This window comes from Anomaloglossus baeobatrachus, chromosome 1 (assembly GCF_048569485.1).
Source record: "Anomaloglossus baeobatrachus isolate aAnoBae1 chromosome 1, aAnoBae1.hap1, whole genome shotgun sequence".
In the NCBI taxonomy this organism is placed as follows: domain Eukaryota; kingdom Metazoa; phylum Chordata; class Amphibia; order Anura; family Aromobatidae; genus Anomaloglossus; species Anomaloglossus baeobatrachus.
Window position 1 is genome coordinate 623,632,462 of NC_134353.1, and position 12,184 is coordinate 623,644,645.

General features: G+C 41.2%; 1 protein-coding gene across 6 annotated transcripts in view; it reads right to left on the reverse strand.

The window, feature by feature from the left end:
* SHC3 (SHC adaptor protein 3) overlaps positions 1-12,184 on the reverse strand; it is a 172,961-nt gene that overhangs the window by 64,945 nt on the left and 95,832 nt on the right. For all 6 annotated transcript variants that reach the window (XM_075318856.1, XM_075318864.1, XM_075318847.1 and 3 more), the window contains one exon: positions 2,691-2,754. In XM_075318856.1, coding sequence (XP_075174971.1) covers positions 2,691-2,754 — 64 coding nt within the window. The remainder of the gene's footprint in view (positions 1-2,690; positions 2,755-12,184) is intronic.

The window sequence follows — 12,184 nt, forward strand, 5'->3', positions numbered from 1 at the left end:
GCCTTTCAAAACTAGTTCAGGACCCAACAAGAAGGGGGCACTGCTAGACCTAATATTAAAAGGAATCTGTTAGGAGTCAGGACGTTTTTTGCTATGTAGTCTGAAGCCAGCATGTTGTAAGAGTTAATGTGCAGTTTACAGTTAGCTGTTTCTTATCTCAAATTGTGTTTTTGATTACTTGTAATGTTAAGGCCATGTCTCACTAAGCGACATCGCTAGCGACATCGCTGCTGAGTTACGGTTTTTGAGACGCAACAGCGATCTTGCTAGCAATGTCGCTGTGTGTGACATCCAGCAACGACCTGGCCCCTGCTGTGAGGTCGTCGGTCGTTGCTGAATGTTCTGGACCATTTTTTGGTCATTGCTCTCCCGCAGTGAAGCACACATCGCGGTGTTTGACAGCGAGAGAGCAACGATCTGAATATGCAGGGAGCAGGGAGCCGACTTCTGCGGACGCTGGTAACCAAGGTGCACATCGGGTAACCAAGCAAAGCGCTTTGCTTGGTTACCCGATATTTACCTTGGTTACCAGCATATGCAGCTTCTAGAAGCCGGCTCTCTGCTTCCTGCACACATAGCCAAGGTACACATAAGCGCTTTGCTTAGTAACCCGATGTGTACTATAGTTACCAAGCACAGTGTCATTACACAGGTCGCTTGTGGCTGATCTCTGAGAGCTGTAGAGATCTGCCTGATTGACAGCTCACCAGCGACCATGTAGTGACACTCCAGCGATCCCTGCCAGGTCAGATCGCTGGTGGGATCGCTGGAGCGTCGCTTAGTGTGATAGTACCTTTGGTTAAGCCTCTTAGCTTTATCACTAGTGGGTCTGAGGAGCCCATGAGCTGTAGTCCAACTCCAACCCCATTTGTGATTAGCAGCTCCTGTCTATAGAAATGTACACTGAAAGCCTGGTGTGGGCGTGGCAGCTCTCTCTGCTCTGTTACTTGTTCAAAATATCTCTCACTGTGTTTGAATAGCTGCACCCTGTAATTTAAGTGATACAGCATTAGATTCAGAATCTCTATGCCTACATCATGCTGCTCTCAGTTGAGGTAACAAAAACCTGCTGACAGATTCCCTTTAACCAACAGGCAGGACCGCATATCAATTATGGGGTCACTTGCATAATAGTGATCACAAAATAATAAGTTTGCATGTATGCTTTAATAAGAAGCATGGTAGAGAGGCTACAAGGACACTGAATTTAAGAAAGACGAATTTCCAACGTATAAAAGTGATTAAGTTAGTAGTGCATTAACTGGGACAATGTCCTGAGAAATAAAAGTACACTAAGCAAATGGGACACCTTTATAAGCATCCTGAATAGGACCTATTCACAATATATACCTTATGGTAATAAACAAGCTAGAAATGGAGACAATCACTAATGATAAATATAGGTGTAACAGGTGCAATAAATGACAAAAAGAAAGTGTTTAAAGAATTAAAGCAAGAGGGTAGTGAGGCGGCATTAAATATTTATAGAAAATTAAATAAATTCTCTAAAAATAAGGCCAGCAAAGATTGAGACAGAGAGACTCATTGCTAGAGAAAGTAAAATAATTCAAAATTATTCTTATCAACTACATAAAAAGTAATAAACAAAATGATAGTATTGGCCCCCCCTTCAGGTTCAGATGGCATACGCCCCTGAGTACTGCAGGAATTAAGTGCGGTAATAGACAGACCATTGTTTTTAATCTTTACAGATTCCATAATAACATGAACTGTACCGCATCAGTGGTGCATAGCAACTGTGGTGCCAATATTCAAAAAAGAAAATCTGAGCCTGGAAATTATAGGCCATTAAGCTTAACCTCTACTGTGGGGAAAATCCTTGAGGGATTTCCCAATCTCTTTCCCAAGAGATGTTACCCTGGAGTATCTCAAGAAGAACAACCTCATGACCCAGTACCAAGATGGGGTTATGAGGAATCGGTCCGTCAAACTCATTTGATCAGCTTCTATGAGGAGGTAATTTTAAAACTAAACCAGCGAAATGCACTGGATGTTGTCTATATGGAATTTTCAAAAGTATTGGATACTGTGCCGCACAAAAGGTTGGTACATAAAATGAGAATACTGGGAATATGGGAAATATGAGTAACTGGGCAAAGAACTGGCTCAGTGATAAGGAAACAAAGTGTGGTTATTAATGGAACACACTTGGACTGGGTAATAGTCAACAGTGGGATACCACATTGGTCAGTATTGGTCCCTCTTCTTTTTAACATATTTAGTAATGACATTGTAGGAGGCATAGAGAGAAGAATTTCAAAATCTGAAGATGATACTAAACTCTGCAAGGTAATCAATACAGAGGAGAATAATTTAATATTACAGAAGGATTTATGTAAGCTGGATGCTTGGGCTGGGAAATAGAAGTTTAATGTGAATAAAGGTAAGGTCATGCACTTTCTTGTAAAATATAATATTAATGATTATGTGCACTAGCTTCTGCGATGGGGTGTTGATCCAGGGCACTAATCTGATTGCTGTATGTGAAGTCGGGAATAATTTTTCCTCTAATATGAAGATTAGTGTCTGCCCCATGAAGCTTTTGCCTTCCTGTGGGTCAACATGTTAGGCTATGGGTTGAACACAACGGACTTAAGTCTACCTTCAGCCTTAAACAATTATGAAACTAAGAATTCTATTTTCCAATTTAGGTAAAGACAAAAAAGTACCTTTCTTTTCTTGAATACTCCTTTGGTGCCTGGGACAGCTTCACATACTCTGCTGAAAGCTTCTCTACAAGAGAAAACATAAAAGCTCATTACTTGATTTATTATTTCATGTTAAAGGGATTGTTCGCTTAAACAAGCTATCACCTTTGCATGAGATAGGTAATAAGTTGTTGATCAGTTGGTGTCCCACCAGTGTGACCTGCACTGATTGTCAATTTGGGGATTTTTTATCAGTGACAGAGAACTTTTGTCCCTGTGAGAAAATGGCTCAGCAGGTTTGATATCTCATCAATACTTAATTCATCGTCTAGCGGACTGATGGAAAAAGACGAGCAATGTGTTTCACAGCCCCACAGGGATTAAATGTGTACTGATGCACCATTTTAAAAGAGATAATAGTAACCTGCTACTACCAATAAGTGCGGCCTGCTACAAAGAGGTGCAGGTTCCAGCGTCTCACCCTCACTGATCAACACATTGTTAAATATCTGATAACTTGTTTAAACAGGCCACAACCCCTTTAAAGATTACAATTTTATTTTAAGCAACCTAAATATGTACAGTACAGACCAAACGTTTGGACACACCTTCTCATTCAAAGAGTTTTCTTTATTTTCATGACTCTGAAAATTGTAGATTCACATTGAAGGCATCAAAACTATGAATTAACACAAGTGGAATTAAATATTTAAAAAAAAAGTGTGAAACAACTGAAAATATGTCTTATATTCTAGGTTCTTCAAAGTAGCCACCTTTTGCTTTGATTACAGCTTTGCACACTCTTGGCATTCTCTTGATGAGCTTCAAGAGGTAGTCACCGGAAATGGTCTTCCAATAGTCTTGAAGGAGTTTCCAGAGATGCTTAACACTTGTTGGCCCTTTTGCCTTCACTCTGCGGTCCAGCTCACCCCAAACCATCTCGATTGGGTTCAGGTCTGGCATAGCACCCCATCACTCTCCTTTTTAGTCAAATAGCCCTTACACAGCCTGGAGGTGTGTTTGGGGTCATTGTCCTGTTGAAAAATAAATGATGGTCCAACTAAACGCAAACCGGATGGAATAGCATGCCGCTGCAAGATGCTGTGGTAGCCATGCTGGTTCAGTATGCCTTCAATTTTGAATAAATCCTCAACAGTGTCACCAGCAAAGCACACCCGCGCCATCACATCTCCTCCTCCATGCTTCATGGTGGGAACCAGGCATGTAGAGTCCATCCGTTCACCTTTTCTGCATCGCATGGGGCGGTCCTCATGTGAGCCAGTTTCTTTGTAGCGTTTGATGGTTTTTGCCACTGTACTTGGGGACACGTTCAAAGTTTTCCCAATTTTTCGGACTGACAGACCTTCATTTCTTAAAGTAATGATGGCCACTCATTTTTCTTTACTTAGATTTGTATTATGGCCAGAAAAAAGCAGCTAACCGTCTATTCAGTACAACTATCAGCTGTGTATCTACCAGACTTCTGCACAACACAACTGATGGTCCCAACCTCATTTATAAGGCAAGAAATCCCACTTATTAAACCTGACAAGGCACACCTGTGAAGTTGAAACCCTTTCCAGTAATTACCTCTTGAAGCTCATCAAGAGAATGCCAAGAGTGTGCAAAGCAGTAATCAAAGCAAAAGGTGCCTACTTTGAAGAACCTGGAATATAAGACATATTTTCAGTTGTTTACCACTTTTTTGTTAAATATTTCATTCCACATATGTTAATTCATGGTTTTGATGCCTTCAATGGGAATCTACAATTTTCAAAGTTATGAAAATAAAGAAAACTCTTTGAATGAGAAGGTGTGTCCAAACGTTTGGTCTGTACTGTATATCATTATGTTATAGACAATAGGACAATACAAAATTGGTTCCAATAAAATCAGTTGATATATTTTTCCAGGAGTTCCGTTCAAATACAATACAAGTTGTGCATACACATAGATAAGTTCTACTTGGTGGTCTGCGCATGTTTCAATGTCTTTCCTGCTTAATAAACAATCCTACTTTAAGAATTCCTACAAAACTCAGGATTTTATAAACAAACATAGACTGTACACAAATGAGATTTTCCGGTCTCCTTTTTAATGGAAATTAGCAGTGGAGAATAGCACTTTTTTCACACAATGGCAGAACAACATCTTAAAACAAACATACAGCGTAAGGGTACACTCACACGAGCGTGAAAATCAGACGAGTGCAATGCGAGAAAATCTCGCATTGCACTCGGACCTATGTTAGTCAAAGAGGGAGAGCAGTTAGTCAGCTTTTCTCGCATCCAGATTCTGGATACGAGAAAAGCGGCAACATTTTCATCGGACTGCACTCAAATGTTATCCCAGTGCAATGCGATATACGCACAGGCTGAAAATGGAGGAGATGGTGGATTAACCGGGAGTCATTAGCATATCACATCCAATGCTGTCGCATCGGATGCCATACGCTCGTCTGACTCCAGCCCAATGCAAACAAAAAGCTTCCATGGAACTATTATGGAGCCATAATATATTCTACTACCATCATGAATCCTTAAAGGGACTATCCATTAAGGAACTCAAGACTTATAATACTTATCCATAACTCAGGGCTTATTGAAGATGATTACCAGTTAAGTATTTTCCACAGATGCTGCTGCTTGACTGCTGTTTAGTTCATATCCATGAGGGCCCTCCCGCAATGTGACCGTGGCTTAGATGCAGTGCCTATAAAGAGTCTGAAGTAGTCTGACACATACCTCTTGTCCATTCATTGGTTCATGCTGCTGTTCTATCACTCCCCCTGTAGATCTGCCTCCTCAGAATAGCTATCATAATCTAACCAGAAAATCAGTGCAAGGAGGGTTTTTTACAGTATAGCAAAGGCAGAATATTTGTAAAGCTTAAATTACTATACCAGCAGTAAGAAAAACATTAGGCAATTTCCATACATATACTGAGAGGAAAGAACATTAGTAAAAGGGATCTTGGAGACACACTTTATTAACACAAGTGTTCCTTGGTGCATGTGTGCCTAAAGCAATATTAAACTAAATTTAATATACAGTATGTATGTGCAAAGTCTTTATATTATTTCCAGTATATCTGAAAATGCAGCTTTTCTACTTATAAATATTTATCTGTTTACAACATATGGAATGACATCTATTTATTTATTAACTACATTTTTTGGATTGCACTAACAGCTAATACCTCAGTACAGGGCTAGATGAGGACAGCATTATAGCTATAGGAATGCACTCCAGCAGCACACAAGTACAATTGGGTGAATTGTAGATGTGGCGCATCCTGAGGCTTCAGTTGCCACAGAGGTACTGCACCTCAGCAAGAGGTGTAGTATTCCATCCCGGGTACGGAGGAGGTCATCCACCGGCATGTACACAAAACACAGACCCTCTCACTGGCAACATTTCACAGGACTGTGGTTACGGCAAGTTGCACCTTTGATGTCGCCATAGCAATCCACATTCAGAGCCAGGCTGGGGGTTGGAGTCGAGTTAGTAGGAGCACACTGTAGAAAGTGAAACTAAGGAGTTGGGAAGGAGCAGTGTAGGAGGAAAGACCTGTGGTCTGGAGCTGGTGCAGCTGGACCCAGGCACAAGACAGAAGGGGTCCTAGAGACCACGGGAAGTGCAACATACTACCGTGGCCTTGTTCCACATGCAACCTTTGAGTGGAAGGACTTAGACGCAAATCGGGGACTGGTCACTAGGATAAAGGAAAAGAACCTATGTACTCCACTAGAAAAATCTGAGGCTGAGGACCATTTAGTACCAAAGCCAAACCCACACACAAATCCGCTGGAAGGTGACCACAAAGGGCCAAGGGATAGAGCTTTAAGCCACCCGAAAGGACCCGCAGATACCGGCTCAGGGCACTGTGTGCATAGGTGCAGGACAGGCGGGAGAGAAGTCAGTGCAGGAAGATGACCAGGAGAGGCACACTAGAAGGGAGCATCGGTCTTGACATCTGAACTATCCGGGATCGGTTAGAGACCATCACAGTGAAACCTTAGCACTCCAAAGGTAGTAACTGACATTTAATTTTGCCTTGGAACCTGCTACAGTGAGTAAAAACCTTGAGACTACATCCCTGTTTCGCTCGATTATTCGCCTGCGCCTCCCGTCCGGCAGCCTTGCCATCATAGACTACTACTACTCCCATCTACCTTGGGGCACAGCTCTACCTGTGGAGAGCTGCACCATCTAAGCTGCGTCACCATCTGCTCCAGTGGTCTCCATCCCGCAGCAGCGGCACCTAACTTGCTGCATACCACAGGTGGGGTCACAAATAAACTGTCATCATATCCTTCCTATTTACTAAACAACACTGCCGGGGTCATGGAGCCGGGTCCCACCATGGCGATGCCCCAGGAGCAGAACCGATGCCTGGCAACGAGTCAATTTGCTGCAAATTGCAGGTAGTCAAATCTACATATTTCACATAACAGTCTGAGATCTCGTACAAGTATGTCCAATCCCTTTCAATCTTTTAATTGTAAACACAGCCTTACTAATATCAAAGTGACCTCACCCTAGATATGGATAGTAAACTTGTAGTAACCAACGGTCCATTTAATCACACAGCGCACTGATTGACCTTTCATATTTTTTCTGCAAAATTATCCCTCTTAATCATTTGTGATCAGGCATTCCGTTTTGTGCAGAACACTTATGCAAACTGACAGTGTTGCTGTCAGAGGTAACAACATTCTTCTGTAATTGAAATAAGTGTTTTGCTATACACTGTGTGCAGAATTATTAGGCAAATTAGTATTTTGATCACATGATAATTTTTATACATGTTGTCCTACTCCAAGCTGTATAGGCTTGAGAGCCAACTACCAATTAAAGGGAACCTGTCACCTAGAATATGCGTTCTGACCTATCAGCAGACGCATGTGTGCCCTAATTACACCTCCTTACCTATCTTTGTGTTGTAAAATTGTATAATATGAAAGTAATAAAAAACGTTTTATTACTTTCATATTTCCTATGTAAATTAGAGAACCGCTGTCACAGGGGCGGCGCCTCGCCCTATGGACGTCTGCATACTTTCTGTGGTATCACGCCCCTGTGGGCATGATACCATGGAGTCACATGAGCGACGTCCCCATCGCTCATTCTATCCTGCGCACGTTTATACTTACCATTGCAGCAGGCTTCTCTTCCGGGTTCTCCTTGTCAGTTTCAGATGCGCACTGCGCATGCGCAGTGCGCGTCTGAAGCCGGCGAGTGAAAACCCGGAAAAGAAGCCTGCCACAATGCGGCCAGGATAGAATGAGTGACGGGGACATCGCTCATGTGACTCCATGGTATCACGCCCACAGAGGCGTGATACCACGGAAAGTATGCAGACGTTCATAGGGCAAGGCGCCGACCCTGTGGCCAGTGGCTATCTAATTTTCATAGAAAATATGAAGGTAATAAAACTTTTTTTATTACTTTCATATTACACAATTTTACAACACAAGGATGGATAGGGAGGTGTAATAAGGGCGCACATGCGTCTGCTGATAGGTCAGAACGCATATTCTAGGTGACAGGTTCCCTTTAAGTAAATCAGGTGATGTGCATCTCTGTAATGAGGAGAGGTGTGGTGTAATGGCATCAACACCCTATATAAGATGTGCTTAATTATTAGGCAACTTCCTTTCCTTTGGCAAAAATGGGTCAGAAGAGAGATTTGATGGGCTCTGAAAAGTCAAAAATTGTGAGATGTCTTGCAAAGGGATGTAGCAGTCTTGAAATTGCCAAACTTTTGAAGCGTGATCACCGAACAATCAAGCGTTTCATGGCAAATAGCCAACAGGATCGCAAGAAGTGTGTAATAACTGCCCATAAATTGAGGAAAATCAAGCGGAAGCTGCCAAGATGCCATTTGCCACCAGTTTGGCCATATTTCAGAGCTGCAACGTTACTGGAGTATCAAAAAGCACAAGGTCTGCCATACTCAGGGACATGGCCAAGGTAAGACAGGCTGAAAAATGACCACCTTTGATCAAGAAACTTAAAACGTCAAGACTGGGCCAAGAAATATAAGACTGATTTTTCAACGGTTTTATGGACTGATGAAATGAGAGTAACTCTTGATGGGGCAGATGGAGGGGGCAGAGGCTGGATCAGTAAACGGCAGAGAGCTCCACTCCGACTCAGACGGCAGCAAAGTGGAGGTGGGCTACTAGTATGGGCTGGTATCATCAAAGATGAACTTGTGGGACCTTTTCGGGTTGAGGATGGAGTGAAGCTCAACTCCCAGACCTACTACAAGTTTCGGGAAGACAACTTCTTCAAGCAGTGGTACAGGAAGAAGTCAGTATCGTTCAAGAAAAACATGATTTCCATGCAGGACAATGCTCCATCACATGCATCCAACTACTCCACAGCATGCCAGTAAAGGTATAAAAGATGAAAAAATAATGACATGGCCCCCTTGTTCACCTGATCTGAACCCCATAGAGAACCTGTGGTCCCTCATAAAATGTAAGATCTACAGGAAGGGAAAACAGTACACCTCTTGGAACAGTGTCTGGGAGGCTGTGGTGGCTGCTGCATGCAATGTTGATCGTAAACAGATCAAGCAACTGACAGAACCTGTTGAGTGTCATCATAAAGAAAGATGGCTTTATTGGTCACTAAATTTTTTGGGTTTTGTTTTTGCATGTCAGAAATGTTTATTTCTAAATTTTATGCAGTTATCTTGGTTTACCTGGTGAAAATAAACAAGTGAGGTGGGAATATATTTGTTTTTTATTAAGTTACCTAATAATTCTGCACAGTAATAGTTACCTGCACAAACAGATATCCTCCTAAGATAGCCAAATCTAAAAAAAACCACTCCAACTTCCAAAAATATTAAGCTTTGATATTTATGAGTCTTTTGTGTTGATTGAGAACATAGTTGTTGATCAATAATAAAAAAAATCCTCTAAAATACAACTTGCCTAATAATTCTGCACACAGAGTATATTCCATAATATCATCCCTTTACTACCCATTATTACGCTTTCCAGAAGCAATGGAGGCCAAATATGTCTTGTGTTTCGTAGAACTACTGTCTGGATGGCTTATGGAAGTGGTGGTGGTAATGCTTACACTAACTTCATTGTCATAGCCACTTAATCTTTCCCAATACAATTTATACAACACTATAATAAGCTTTTAGCAATCCTTTCAACACTAATTATTCAACCTTTGCCAAAAAGGACATAACAAGAAATACTAGGTAGATATGTACACATACAGAAAGCAAATTAGACTAGAGGTGTTCGAAAAACACATGTGCAGTAAAAGGTCTATACCTTGTTTTTAACTTTCTGTTCTTTTTTTTTTTTTAAATGCAATCTATTCCTAAAAATAAAACTTAGTAAGGCTGGACTCACACGAACGTATGAAAAACCGGTCCCATTCTCATCCAGGAGAGTAGGACGATTTATTCTCACTTGTCATCCATGTACACTACTGACAGTGTGCAATCCGTATTTTTCTCAGCAGCTATTAGTCATTTACAGTCATTTAAAGGACCACTTACAGTGTTCTGTGCTACATGATAAAATTGTATCCATAAAAACGGATGTCATTAGGATGGTCCATGTGATGTCCTTTTTTTTTTCTCGCACTCATTGACTTATATTGGCGAGTCTCACACGATTTCGGCATCCAATCGCAGCATGTTGCCGCTTTTCTCTCATCCAGAATCTGTATGAGAAAAAAGCTGACCATCTGCTCTCCCTCATTGTCTAACATTGGTCAGAGTGCAATGAGAGATTTTCTCGCATTGCACTTGTCCGATTTATGTGCTCGTGTGAGTGTACCCTAAGATATACTAGGTACGTACTCATTCAAGAAGCAAGAACCTGCACCAGAATGTAGAGTATAGGCATTACATGAATGTAAATTTGATTACTAAAACAGATATGTAAATGAAAAGATGCAATACACGAACTTGTTAGGTAGACAGTCGCAGTTAAACGTCTGAATTTTAAGGATATTTCTTTTATATTTAAAAAAAGAATATATATATATATTTTTTTTTATTTTTTTTCTCCTTCAGAAAAAGTCAGCTGCTTGTGACAAGCATGCACATCGTCTGACACTGATTTCTGATTTTTTTATTCTGTATAAAGATTTCTGATGCCTTGCTTTCTGCTACATGACAAAAATGTGTACTTGTAATTCAAATGTAGCAGGACAGATGTCAGTGGCATCATATCAATCTCACCCAGTCTGGCACTGCTGCTGGCACCTTTCTCCCTCTTCCCCTATCAACTGAATCTCTGTATTATTTGCAGGCTACTACTCTCATCGTATTAACTGCTGCAGTTACGCAACACTTTACTGTCTGAATTATTTGTTCAATGTTTTAAAGGCTTCCTCTTTATATCCGTATTGCTGAGTTTAGAACACTGAAAGAATCTCACTATCCTAAAAACACCCTATAATGGCTGTTGCATTCCTTGTCTAGACTTTATGAATTCTATGATAGTCCCTCTTGATTGGCTGTGCTATACTATGGGATGTGATAGTTACAAGGCATTATGGGGAAGCCCGAATAATCTGGACTGAGGTCATGTCATCCTTGCGTGACTTATGCAAGCTTTTTGCAATGTATAAACAAGCATTTTTTTGATGATTCCCACAAATTGAATCAAAAATTGTTTGAATTTTCAAAAACTTGTAAATTTCAATAAATTTTATTTGACTCAAGTAATTCAATGCCAATACCAAATGCCTAGACAATGCTCATTTAGGTAGCTCCAAAATTATTAGGGGATATAAAATGCTTTGGAAACCCATATAAGATCAAACAGTAGATTTTAAAAAACAATATTGAAGGAATATTTTGAACACACAAAATATCTTTTGTCTTATATAAGCTTGGCATAAATGAATTAGGTGTAAGACAACTAGCCCTGCCTTGGTAATTTCAAAAGTACCGTATGGTATATTATTTTTTTACTATTGTGAATTGTTTTACGTTGAGAAATTATATTATTGATATATACATACAAATTATTATGCAAATTTGTATCTGACTTTCCTAAAAACTCTGTGCAAATGAGTTAGGGGCACTTTGCACACTACGACATTGCAAGCCGATGCTTGCGATGCCAAGCGCGATAGTCCCCGCCTCCGTCGCAGCTGAGATATCATGGTGATAGCTGGCGTAGCGAACATTATCGCTACGCCAGCTTCACATGCACTCACCTGCCCTGCGACATTGCTCTGGCCGGCGACCCGCCTCCTTATTAAGGGGGCGGGTCGTGCGGCGTCATAGCGATGTCACACGGCAGGCGGCCAATAGAATCGGAGGGGCGGAGCTGAGCAGGACGTAAACATCCCGCCTACCTCCGTCCTTCCGCATAGCCGGCGTGAGCCGCAGGACGCAAGTAGGAGATGTTCCTCGCTCCTGCGGCTTCACACACAGCGATGGAACAAGGAACAACATCGTAACATCGGTCATTTCCAAATTATGGAAATGACCGACGCTACACCGATGATACGATTACG